Source organism: Geotrypetes seraphini, chromosome 11, assembly GCF_902459505.1.
Source record: "Geotrypetes seraphini chromosome 11, aGeoSer1.1, whole genome shotgun sequence".
NCBI classification, from domain to species: Eukaryota; Metazoa; Chordata; class Amphibia; order Gymnophiona; family Dermophiidae; genus Geotrypetes; species Geotrypetes seraphini.
The window spans coordinates 9410496-9423643 of NC_047094.1; the positions used below are offsets into that span (position 1 = coordinate 9410496).

The 13148-nt window shown below is 48.6% G+C and overlaps 1 protein-coding gene across 3 annotated transcripts in view; it reads right to left on the minus strand.

The window, feature by feature from the left end:
* Positions 1-13148, minus strand: part of RAI1 (retinoic acid induced 1) — a 305607-nt gene that overhangs the window by 23600 nt on the left and 268859 nt on the right. For all 3 annotated transcript variants that reach the window (XM_033963665.1, XM_033963668.1, XM_033963666.1), the window contains one exon: positions 673-6154. In XM_033963665.1, the coding sequence (XP_033819556.1) occupies positions 673-6138 (5466 nt within the window). In that variant the 5' untranslated portion in view covers positions 6139-6154. The remainder of the gene's footprint in view (positions 1-672; positions 6155-13148) is intronic.

Consider the following 13148-nt stretch of genomic DNA (forward strand, 5'->3'; position numbering starts at 1 on the left):
TACCTATTCAGTTCAAGGTCGGATCACGTTACAAGAGGTTGACTCAGGTACCCTGGAAGTTACAATGGACTTTCAATAGGGTTGCTACTACAGGTAGATCAGTACATGGGGCAAAAAGTTAGTTGGGTCCAGTGGCGTAATAAGGAAGGAGCAGACCCCCCCCCCCGGGCAACAAGTCGGTGGGGCTGTTGGCACCTCTCCGCCCCGCCCTATCACACCATACCATCCTTGCGCTATCCCTCCTTTCCCCATCCCATCCCTCCTATACTTCTGTCTGTTGCTCATGCCGGCCTGGTTCCCCTCTGAATCACTTCCGGGTCACGGGGCCAGGAGGTGAGGTCAGAGGGAATCCAACGCTGGCGCAAGGAGCATGCTTGCAGAAGCCACTCGCGCTGGCGAAGATTAAGAGGTACGGGGAAGGGGGAAGCGCAAGTATGGAATGGGGACAGAAAGGAGCTGTGGGTGCAGGGGGGGCCACCACCCCGGACGTCTTCTACCCTTACTACACCACTGGTTAGGGCCACGGCCCCAACAGCTCATCACATTTTGCAACCCATGCGAGGGAGAAGGATTACATTTCTAATTAACAAACAGTACTGAATTAAAGAGTAGCCCCAATTTAGACATTCTGAAGAACGAGGTACAGCAAATCCTAATGAGAAACAAACTTACCACATCCGCAGCCACCTCGATGGCCTCTTTGAGTCCATATAGCTTGCCAGCTATGAGATAAACCCCACCGGCCCATACAGTACAGGCCTCGTGCACCCAGTGTTCCTGCGTCTCCACCGAGGGCTCCTCAGGCAGGGGCTCGGATGCTTTGCTGCATTGATGTCTCTTGGGCTTCTCGGCCTCCTCGCCCTCAGCCTTCCTGTTGCAACAGTAGCAGCTCTGCAGTTTTCTGTACATGCCCCTCGTACTGGACCGGAGGCTGCTCTGCTTGCCTGTGTCAGCACAGGCATTGTCCATCTTGGGCTGTTTCCCGTTGAGGGTACAGTTACTATCTGACACTTTGAGTGTTCTTTCTGTGGAGTGTGGCTGTGGCGCCTCTCCTCCTTGGCTGTCTGCCCTCACCCTATCCTTGGGCTTTGATTTCTTTTTTGGCAGACAGTCCTCGGGGTAGTAAGGCCCACAGAGGTCTCCAAGGTCTTTGTAATTGGCAGGATTCCAGCACAGGCAACACACAATGCAGCTCGTACTTAAGGCCTTGGACACCAATGGCCCCAGCTGCATTACGGAGGAGGGGGGCAGGGTGATCTTACTGGCTGGGGCACCAGCCAGCGCCGAGCCTTGCTCCAGGTGAAATCTGGACTCCTCCCCCAGGAAGTTGATGATGTCACAGCTTGTGGTGAACTCATTTCTCTTTTCTACCCGAATGTAAGGGACAAAGGGCTTGGCTCGGTTGTCCACCCGCAGTGGCTTGCACGACACATACTTCAGCTTAATTTCCGGCTCGATGGGGTTAACCAGCGGGGCCTGGCGCCTCCTCCGGGCCCTGCTGTTCGACTTCTTCCGAGAGAGGCTCTTCCTTTGCCTCTTGGAATAGCCGTTGAAGCTGGCGTGATTGACGCGCTTCTGCGCCCGCGTTTGAGAACACCTCCCTTCTCCTTTTTCGGACAGAAACTGCTGGTCTTCCGTCTTTGGCTGTTTACCTTCTCCAGGCCTGTCTTTCACATACGTAGCTAGGGTGTTTCCTGACACTACTCCTTCCTTAGGAGTCGAGTGAGCAGAGGGAGATACACGTACAGGGGTATCCTGTGTACTTTTGGCTTTGCTGAGAACGGCAGGCTTCCCTTTCCTGCTCCTCCTCTTCGGGCCAAGGCTGACACACTTTGCTGTCATACTGGTCTCACCGCTGTGCTGCATTGTCTCAGGAGACAAGTAGGTTTCGGCCTTGTGACAGTCGGAGGGTAATTTCCTCCCACTCACTGGCCTTCCTTTTAAAGATCTCTTTGTTGAGTTTCTGCACGACTGCTCCCCCCTCTTTGCCGCAAATGCTTTTTGTACGGGGTCTTGGTCCACTGGCCTAACTTCCTCCATCACTGAGGCCACGCCTGCATGCCTTAAGGTTCGCTCTGTGTCTGATGCGGCACTCTTGAAGGTCCCGCGGGCTGTGGTGCCGACCGCGGCTAAGGTGGCAGCGGCGGTGCAGGCAAACTTCTTCAAATTAGGTGATGCAATTTTTTGCACAATCGCTTCCAGTTTGAGGCCTCGACCCTTCCGTGGTGGTAACACCTTAGTCTTCACAGGCCCCTGGAACGTGGCACGAGAAGAGAATTTAAGACACCCGTCAGGTGTGCCTTTGGCCACTGGACATTTTACAATGACTTCACAGGATTTCCTCCCAGGGAGCTTAGCTTTTTCCTTTTTCGACAATGGCATTTTTTTAAACAGACTGGGTGGGGTCTCTGATTTCTCCTCCTTTACGCTTGCACTCCTCAAGATTAAGCTTCTTTTCTTTGCAGGTACTGGAGAAATGAAAGCTGACTTTCTTTTCAGGGAGTGCAGAGGGCGCTCTGACGTTTTCCCACCGACCCCGGCTCCGGATTTGGGCAGCTTCGCCCTCTTGCTCCCTTTCCCTGCTCTCGGAGCGTTGGGAGCAGGAATCTTGAAAGCAGCAGACGAAATGTAGTGGTTGGGAACGATTTTCTTGGCGGTTCTGCGGTGTTTGTGCCTGCTGTCTCCTGTTCGTTTCTCTCTCCTCTTCTTCACGTGAAACAGCTCCTGAGTCCTGGTTCTGGACCTCAGTATCATGGACCTCTGGTCTTTCACAGTTACATTTTTCGGACCCATGTCTTTGGCATCCTGGTCACCGGGTTCACTGTTCTGCACCACATTGGGATATGGGAAAGCATTCTGATCACTGGAAGCCTGGATTGCTTTTGGAGTCACCTTCCTGGTCCGTTTCCCTGCTTTGAACACAACTTTCTGCTTCATAATGAATGCACCTCTTTTGGTTAACTTGTCTTGATGGGACGCTTTTAGTCCACTCAGTGGGCCGTTTGCTTTAGAGTCAGCTGAAGCCGAGAAGGAGCGTGTGCACATCCTGGCTGGTAGGTCTTCCGAAGTTACTTTAGCAGTTTGCCCATATGAGCTTTTACATATAGTTGGTTCTGACGGGATCTCCAGGACTCTGCCTTTGTCGTCTGGATCATTAGCTGCCTGTAGGTCTTTCACAGAGGTCTGCAATGGTTCTTTGCACTCATCTCCCTCCAACACCCTGCAGGGAATTCTCTTGGTGCGCAGAGACTTGGCCTTCAAGAGTTCCTCTGCCATTATTTGTGATGTGTCTTCAGGTGCCTTTTGATCTTGTAATGGCACAGCCAAGGGAGCTTCTTGGTCTTCTGTTTTCTCTACATCTGTGTCTTCATTCCCTCCTATTTCTTCTTCAGGATTCATGTGAGGCAGAGACGATTCAAACCAACTCTTCACTTTAGAGTCAGTGCCTACTGCTGGACCCAAGAGAATCACAGACTGGCCAGACAGGTGAGGGGAAGGAACTGAGTTCTCTTTCTCCTCTGCATTTATGCTTTCCGATGCAGCTTCCTGGCCATCCTTGGAAGACACCGCTGGCGTTTTCTCTGAAGATTTGGGAAGAGATGCCTCGTAAATCACTGACTTCCTCTCCAAGCTGGTCAAGTCACACAGAGGTGAATAATCTTCAGGTTCCAAATCAGACTCCTTCAGGTCTGGAGAAGCTATCATTGAGATCTCTTGAAATTCATCACTGTCGCAGCACTGCCTGGCGTCCTCAAGCCATAGTTCACTATCAGTTTTGCCGTCTTCCCTGAAAGACAAGTTCTCTCCCTCCTTCTCTTCCTTGTTGAAGTCTTCGCTTGGTTCAATGTCCATCGGTGGGTCATCACCCTGGAAGATTAAAGGGCAGGCATTTTTTTTCTCTTTGTCAGACCCAACAAACTTGCTTTGAAACAAACCCTTTGGAAGGTCTGAGGAGTTCAGGCCCAGCTGTAGTTCTTTCCACCTCAAGCAAGATTCAATGCTCTTGTCTGGCCAGACAAAATGGTCTGCGGTCTTGGAACACATGGAGTTTGCTGTGGTGTTTGAATAGCAGCTATAGCTGGCAGAAGAGGCAGGAGTGCTTGCTACCATCTGGACATTCTTCGTTTCAGCCGCTGGGAACTGTACTGGAGTGTTCTCATAAGGTCCATCACTAAATTCCTTACAATTGCTTTTTATTGGGGGTTTGTCTAGTTTTAAAGCCTCAGTAACTGCACTGGTATCCCCTTGGTTGGACCAGGAGCTCTGTGCTGAGGGGTCTAGACACGGTCTATGATTTTCTAAGTGCAAAGGGGATTTTATGGAGTCATTTTTTTCTAAGGCAGACGAGCTACTCCAGACTTTGTCTGTCTTGTCATTATCAATTGCCTCTTGTAGGGCAATCATTTCAGAGGAAAGGTCTTCCTGGGACAGAGAACCCACCATTAACTGGGGACATTCCCTCTCATTGCTCACATATTTGGCCAACGTTTCCAAGGGTAAGGTGGCATGGATGCTCTGGAAGGAATCGTCTGATTTGGTGGACAAATCATCTGGCGAAGTCAAGGAACAGGTCGATACAGACTCGGGCTTGGTCTTGCAGTTGCTGGCTCTCGCCGGACTCCTGCTTGAGCTGCAATAAAGGTAGCTCCTTTCCAGCTGGTCTTCCGAGCCACTGAGGTAATCAGCATCGAGGGCTTCAGTGTGAACTGACTGAGGTGTTCCTAGAGGTTCCGACATGGGGGTCCCTATCTGTTCGGCAGAGTACGTACTGCTCTCTGGACTGCAGTGCTGGCCTTTTAGCTGCTCTGGTGTTCTGGCAGGAGTTTTGATGTTCTTCTTTTGAGGCATCCCGGATTTGGAAAGAAGTTGGACAGCATTGGAGATGTTGTCCACTTGAGATGTTAGTGCGGTAAGGCTTTGCAGATTGAGGTCAGACAGCAGCTTCTCTGCAATTTTATCCTTTCGTAAGTTTTTGCAGTTCCCGGACTGAGGGTCTGGACTGGATGTATCTGTCGGGGAAGGATTCAGTAGGGGCATAAAGTGACTATGTTCTGCGATGCCTGCCGGGAACGCTCCACTGTTGAGAGACTGTTGGTTATACTGGAAGTTCTCAAGGTTTGGCATCAGCGGAGAAGGCGTGGAGCTATATGATGGGGATCTGCCTACTGACCGGGCTGGTGAATGGCTTGAGCCGGGACTAAATGTCTGGTAGTATTGCTCTGGGGTTCGCACAGGAGCTTCTGACTGGCAATAGGTTTGGCCTGGCTGGTTATAATGTTGATATTTCGTAAGGTTTTGGTAATGAATCGTTTCTTGGCCATGATGTCTGCTGGCCAAGGGCTGTTGCTGCTGTTGCTGCGACTGGTCATATCCAATCCTATTTGGCTGATAGCCATGCAGGCTCTGCACCCTTTGGCCAGGGGCCATGCTAGCACTTGGAAGCACCCGTTCATGGTGCTGGTTGGACGGGGCGGTGCAGCTTTTGTAGGAATGGACGCTCTGCGTAGCCCCTTGAGCAGAGGAGTACGTCAAGGAGGCTGGAAATGTCTGGGAATGCTGCGTGAAGTGAGTACTTTGGGAAAAGGGCAAGGGAGGGGCCGAGACCTCGTTCTGGATCTTCTGCCGCTGAAGCTTGGGGTATGGCACAGTGGACTGCTGAGGGAGGTGAAGGGAATGGGCTCTGAACGAAAGCTGGGCAGCTTGCTCCTGGTACTGCCGGCTGCCAGAGGGACCAGCAGCGGCCTTTTTCATCAGGTCCGCTTCGTACTTCGCCAAGTCCCCAACCAAAGACTGCTGCGGAGAGGCTCCCCAGTTCTGTAGACTCTCCTCCCCAGAGTACTGTGCTGTCGGGTAGCTTTTGTTCTCCTGGATGCCATAGTTTGAGAACGAGGGCCGGCCTTGCAGCTGCTGGCCGGGCAATTGCTTGCTGCCCCTGTGATACTTCTCCGCGGCCCTGTTTTCATACCCTTGGTAAGACTGCTGGTTGTAGTACTCCTTGGCCACCAGCCTCTGGCGCTCACAGTTCAGCCCTGGCTGACTTTGATGCCTGTAATTCTCCAGGCGTGATGAATCTTGTGAAACCTGCTGGTAGTTCGGCTGGTTGCCATGGAAACCACACCTTTCTCGAAAAGACTGCATGGCTGGGGCTTGTTATCTGTGAAAAGAAGATAGGAAGAATTCAAATGCTTGCATTCCCTAGGCCTCTCCAGTTTTGTTTTTAAGTCTGCGCAAGTCTGATTCCCCCCCCCCTACGAATGTGACAGACAACAAGCGCCTCTTCCCTCCAGTCCTCGATGCACTGTCCTCTCCCCCACCAAGCTTCTAGGCCAGGCTGCAGAATTTTTGCTGTGGTTCTCAGCCCTTTCCAAGGATGGCAATCAGCCTGGCAGAAGAAGGTGCCCTGGTTGACCAGCTCCTTAAGCATCTCCTGCCCTCTTCCAGTGGAAAATTGCTTGGCAGGACCTCCCCCCCCCACCCTCTCTCTTTCCCTGTGTGAAGCACAGTTTAACTTAGAAATGCTGCTGTCAGGAGATTGCAGGCCTCTGACACGCTCACCTCCCTGACTCCACGGAATGGTTTTGCACATAAAGGCGGGCCAGGCTATTCGGTGATATCTAGGTATCCCTCTCCCAAAATGTTGCTTTCAAAACTTTATTTCCCCCCGCACAATAGGCCTGCAGGTAAACAGAGACAGGGAGATAGAGGTGCCAGAGGAGCTGTGGCACAGGGCACAAAGATGCATACTAATAAAATCCCACTAATCATACTCTGTCCTCTGATGACTTCCCTCCCCTGTGCCTTATCACAAATGGCTCCACCTGCTCCCCTCACTTTTTGGCACAATGTCATATGGAAGCACTCATGATAACATTTAAACTTAAAAAGTCTTCTATATGGAAGCAGAACTCACAGATTCCAAGTTACCCAGTTCCAAGCTGGGGCTTCATAGCCAGTCCTGGTTTTCAATTTACATTACAAAGCAGCGTGGGATTTGTAGTGCCTGATTCTGACCATTGAAATCAGTGTTGCAAGTCCCATAATGCACCAGGATGAGGTGGTGCTCAGATATCCAGGACTGCCCAAAATCTCCAGTCTGGAACTGGGTAGCCTCTGAGAACTGCAGAGACCACCATTTGGGATTTTTTCAACAATCCTACTTAAAAATGGGATAGGAAGCCAGACCTTCTCCTGAACCTATCACATGGTAACTGAAAACCTATAGGGTCTCCTGAAGTGATAATCAGGGTATAGCAGGGGTCTTAAAGTCCCTCCTAGAGGGCCGCAATCCAGTCGTTTTTTCAGGATTTCCCTAATGAATGCATGAGATCTATGTGTATGCACTGCTTTCAATGCATATTTATTGGGGAAATCCTGAAAAACCGATTGGATTGCGGCCCTCAAGGAGGGACTTTTAGATCCCTGGGGTATAGGGTTACCATATGGCTCCAGAAAAAGGAGGATGGATTGAGACATCTGGGTTTTACTTCCATTACTGTCAGTAGAAGTAAAACCCGGATGTCTCAATCCATCCTCCTTTTTCTGGAGCCATATGGTAACCCTAGAATCAATGGTCTCAAACTCAAACCCTTTGCAGAGCCACATTTTGAATTTGTAGGTACTTGGAGGGCCTCAGAAAAAATAGTTAATGTCTTATTAAAGAAATGACAATTTTGCATGAGGTAAAAACTTTTTATAGTTTATAAATCTTTCCTTTTGGCTAAATCTTAATAATAATATTGTCATTTACAGCTAAAGAGACATATGATCAATAAACTGTTTTATTTTATTTTTGTGGTTATGATAAACATACTGAGGGCCTCAAAATGGTACCTGGAAGGCTGCATGTGGCCCCTGGGCCACGAGTTTGAGACCACTGCCCTAGACCTGGGGTAGGCAATTCCAGTCCGCGAGAGCCGGAGCCAGGTCAGGTTTCAGGATCTCCACAATGAATATGTATGAGACGGATTTGCATGCACTGCCTCCTTGAGATGCAAATCTATCTCATGCATATTTATTGTAGATATCCTGAAAACCTGACCTGGCTCTGGCTCTCGAGGATTGGAATTGCCTACCCCTGCCCTAGGCCATAACCCTAATTCATTGGGGAAATCCTGAAAACCCGACTGGATTCTGGCCCTCGAGGACCGGAGTTGCCCACCCCTGATCTAGACCAGGGGTCTCAAAGTCCCTCCTTGAGGGCAGCAATCCAGTCGGGTTTTCAGGATTTCCCCAATGAATATGCATGAGAATGAGATCTATGTGCAAGCACTGCTTTCAATGCATATTCATTGGGGAAATCCTGAAAACCTGACTGGATTGCGGCCCTCAAGGAGGGACTTTGAGATCCCTGAACTAAGGGGTGCTTTTATTAAGGTGCGCTCACCGATTTATCGCGTGCTAAAGATTATATTCTACGGGTGCTTTAGCATTTAGCGGGCGCTAAATCGGTGAGCGCGCCTTACTAAAAAGGACCCTGGATTTGGTGAGGATATAACGCAGTGGTTCCCAAACCTGTCCTGGGGGACCCCCAGCCAGTCAGGTTTTCAAGATATCCCTAATGAATATGCATGAGAGAGATTTGCACATAATGGAAGTGACAGGTATGCAAATCTCTCTCATGCATATTCATTAGGGATATCTTGAAAAGCTGACTGGCTGGGGTTCCCCAGGACAGGTTTGGGAACCACTGATATAACGGGATACACTTCAAAGTACTTTTATTTTCTCCATCCAAACTTGGCTGGATTGGAAAGGGTTAAATCCATTCTTGCCTTAGAAAACTTCTTAATGTCTGCAAAGGTTCATTAGGATGATAAAATCTACCGGTAACTCCTCAGTGGAAAAATTTATTATCTCCCAAATGTCAGCCTGAGTTCTTAGCTTTTCTTTTTCTTGGATCTCTTGTTTGTCGCTCTCTGAACTCTTTATCTTCATTTGCTTTGGGAGAGACAAGTAGGAACCCTTTTCATAAAGCGCTCCCCCCCCCCTCCGACGGCGCTCCTCTGGGTCTGCTCTTCAGAACAAGAATCCTAATTTATCATCAAATATATTTTATTGAGCACCAAGAAAAACAACAATCCAAAACAAGGTCAAAGAGCAACAAGGCAGCTCAAAATTTCACACCAAAAACCGACAAACCTACCCCACCGATAATCCATTCTTCCCCCCACCCACTCTCACTGATGCTAAACAATTAAAAAAAAAATAATAATAATTTATTGAGAAACTAGATATGCAATACAAATACCAAGGGGCTAGCAGTTCAAAAGGCGGCTACGGGCCACCGGAGACAATGTGGTCCAAAAAGGCTCCCAAATAGAATCCTAATTTATAAGATGGTGTTTCTCTGGCATAGTTCCTATTACAAACAGCACAGCACCCTCATTCACTACAGTCCACAATGGCAGCCGTGGCCACTTGGGTAAACGTTTCAAAACAGGTTTTTTGTGGGGGTTTTTTGCTTCATGGCTTGAGCAGAAATCTTTAGTGCTTTTGTTGAGACTAAGTTCCTGAATTATTTAAAGAAAATGACAGGTTAAGACCAAAGCCGGTCTACTCAGAAGCCCATTGCAGGAAAAGTAATAAGCCATAAACTCTCTCTTTTTATCCTCTTCTCGCACAGACTAGGGCTTGCGCTCTGTGTTCTGTATCGCCGGATGCATGCGTATGAGAGAGAGAGAGAAGAATCAGCACTTGATGCTGAGTCCTTCATCTATTCACAGATGCAGCTAAGTGGCAGACGGGCGGTGGGGGGGAGAGAGTGAGGAGACGGGGTGGTATAGAGGAGACAGTTTGTGCTTCTGTCATTTGTAGCTCTGTGGTACCGCACGCCCGTGGCACCGTGTGTGTCAGTCGCTGAGTGTGTGGGGGTGCATCTCAGCGGATGTGTAAGCCTGTCTGTCACCCCCCCCCTCCCGCATCCTTTCTATACACAGCCGTAAACCACAGGTTGGGCCCCCCAGCCTTCCTCTCTGAATCCCACTGAAACACCTGCACGGCTCTCTTTGCACTCCCTTCACCCAACCGACAGCACGCCGGGCCTCTCGGCAACATCAGCACGCTCCTGCCCCCATATCAGCTCCAGTGCGGCTAAATCCATCACCAGGTTACAGAGGGGCATGAACCCAATTGATCCCTCACTTTTCAGTGGAACTCCAAGAAGGTTGGTAGGGGAGAGACAGACTGACAGAGGCCCAAGCTGAAGAGACGACCAGAAGATTCACTGAAAACGGTCACAGAATTCTAGTCTAATGCCCCAAAAAGCTTTGGGCCTATTTAAAAGCACCTTCTAAAGGCAAAAAGTTCAATTCTTAATGATTTACATTGAAGCTATGATTGTTTATTTAAAATTCCAGTTCTTTATTTTTTTATTATTATTCTTTATTTTTGTCAACTTTCATTGGGTTTGGGGGGTTTAATATGATTCCTTCAATAAAATGTTATAAACTAAATTTAGGGGGGGGGGTGAATAGGGAAAAGGGAAGGGGGTTAGGAATTAGGGGAGGGTATTGAGAGATATAATGGTTATTTTGGAAATATATTTTGAAGAAATGAAAGATATTTGATAGAAATTAATATGATGAATTTTAATTTAATGACTATTTTATTGTATTATATTATTGTATATTTACTGATTTCATCAATAAAAATGTTATAAATTAAAAGCACCTTCTATCCGGATAAACACCGCTGAGACAGCTGTTGAAAGGGAGTATCCAGATAAATTAAAAAAATAAATAAATAAACATTCCACTCTTCCCAAAATTACTAGGATTAGGGGACATGCGATGAAGCTACTAAGTAGTAGATTTAAAACAAACCAGAGAAAATATTTCTTCACACAATGTGTAATTAAACTCTGGAATTCTTTGCTGGAGAATGTGAAGTCAGTTAGCTTAGCGGGGTTTTAAAAAGGTTTGGATATGAGGAAACATAGGGTGCAGTGGGTTGCTCTAGCTGGCTTCTTTAGAAGCAATATTTGGAATGATTACCTGCCCCAGTGCTCAAATTACTTCATTGGCGGGTGTGCCTTGGGTGTTTTTTTTAGGGTGTGAGAACACACAACTACATGACGGGTACCACAGTGTGCCTGGCGTTGGGGCCAGTGGCAGCATTGACAAAAGTTGGGAAGAAGGAAGGCTGGAGATGTGCTGGACCTCCTGAACTATAAATCAATGTCTGGCCGAGTAGACACAATTGCCCCTGACACTGCTTTCTTGGGCATATTTTGTAAAATACTATGGTTTCCCCCCCCCCCCCCCCCCGTTAATGTGCATACATGTTCACATCATTCAGTGCTTTCTGAAGTGATTACAGGTGTAATCTAATCTAATCTACGATTTGTGAGTCGCTCTAAACGTACATAGGTTCAAGGCGACGTAAAATTCAAGAACTAGCAAAAGATGGGAGAAATGGGTGAGAGGAGGGATAGCAGGGGAGAAAGGAGGGGTGAAGTCCTCTAACAGGGAATATATGGAGGAGATATCTGAAGTACAATTTGCATCGGAGGGGAGGAAATCTGAGAGTTAGAACAGGTTACTGAGACTTTTCCATTCTATGGACTTTCACAACAATATTCAAATTTCTGACCAACTGACTTTCCCGCCAAAATTCAGATGGGTGGACTGCCCTGTTCCCAATCAGGTCAATAAACCCACTGTTTACAAAGACAAACTGCAGACCTCACAGCATACCCTGAAGAAAGCCACAGCATGGTGGCTGAAACGTCGGTTTCTACCCGACAAAGACGCAGCGAGTCCCGGAAACCTGCAACCAGCACGATGACGGCTACTGACTGTCCAATGGAATATATTGCGTTGAAGAGAGGAGTCTTTAGTTTCTTTCAAAACTTGAGATAACGGGGCTCCATTTTTGGCTGTCGGGAGGCTGTTCCAGGTCTTTGCGCCGATGTAGGTGATACCCGTGTTTCCCCCAAAATAAGACAGTGTCTTATATTAATTTTGGGTCCAAAAAACACATTAGGGCTTATTTTGGGGGGATGTTTTTTTTTATTCATGTACAACAATCATCTCTCCCTTCCTCTCCTTCATCCCAATTCTTTTCTCTTTCCTTTCTCGTCCCCCCCTCCCCCCACCACCATGTGCAGCATCTTTCCTCCCCTCACCCATCCTCTTCTGCAGCATCTTTCTAGCCCTCCCTCCCGTCCCCCTGTGCAGCAAAACCCCACCCACCCTCAGACTGACATACCTCCAAGGCCTCCAAAAACAGCAGTGGGGGCAGTGCTCTGAATGGACTGCTTTGAGGTCTTCCCCGCCGGGGCCATCCCTCTGCCGCATCACTGATGATGTCATCAGGGAAGGCCCCGGTGGGGAAGGCTGCGAAGGAGCCTGTTCAGAGCGCTGCCACCGCTGCTTCTTTAGGAAGCCTCAGAGCGGAGGTATGTCAGGCCTCACCGGGGTGGGGGGTCGCTGAATAGTCAATTTTTTTCAGTGAATCGGGCAGCACTAGTGTCAGGGATGGAGTTGGGGAGTGTTGGGGGCTGATCTTAACTAGGGCTTATTTTGGGGGTAGGGCTTATATTAGGAGCATCTTTAAAAATCATGCTAGCTCTTATTTTCAGGGAAACAGGGTAAGTGTACACAGGATGTACTGCTTGAATGTTACCTGCCCTTTGCTGCTGCTGGACCCATCTCAGCCCCCTCCTCTAGCTCGCAACGGTAGGTTTGATAAAAACAGATCTAGGGATGGTACCTACGGCTTCAGATGAACAAGGAAACTGTTGATCTTTTCCTCGGGCCAAAAACAGACGTCCTACTGCAAGGGGAAGTGTGGTAAAGCTCTCTCCCAGCCTCACCCTTTTCCATTATCAAAGGATGGCGAGCTCTCAACGTGGCCTAAAGCCTGGCATGTCCTGTCTCGCCTCCTGCAAAGTTGCGCTGCTCTCATTCTGCTGCATCCGGCGTCTTTATGGCACGCCAACCTGTTTGAAATGCGGCTACTGTCACCTCTCGCCTGGGCCTGGCAGATCTGCACACAGAATGTTTCAGCTCGTACCAGCTTGTTCTCATTTCCTGCCGAGTGTCCTGTGGATATCATTTACATTTCTGGGAGGGGGAGTGAGGAGGGGGATCTACAGTCGTGGAAATGCATTAGTAGAAGTGTTATTAACGTGAGGGAGAAGGCACTGA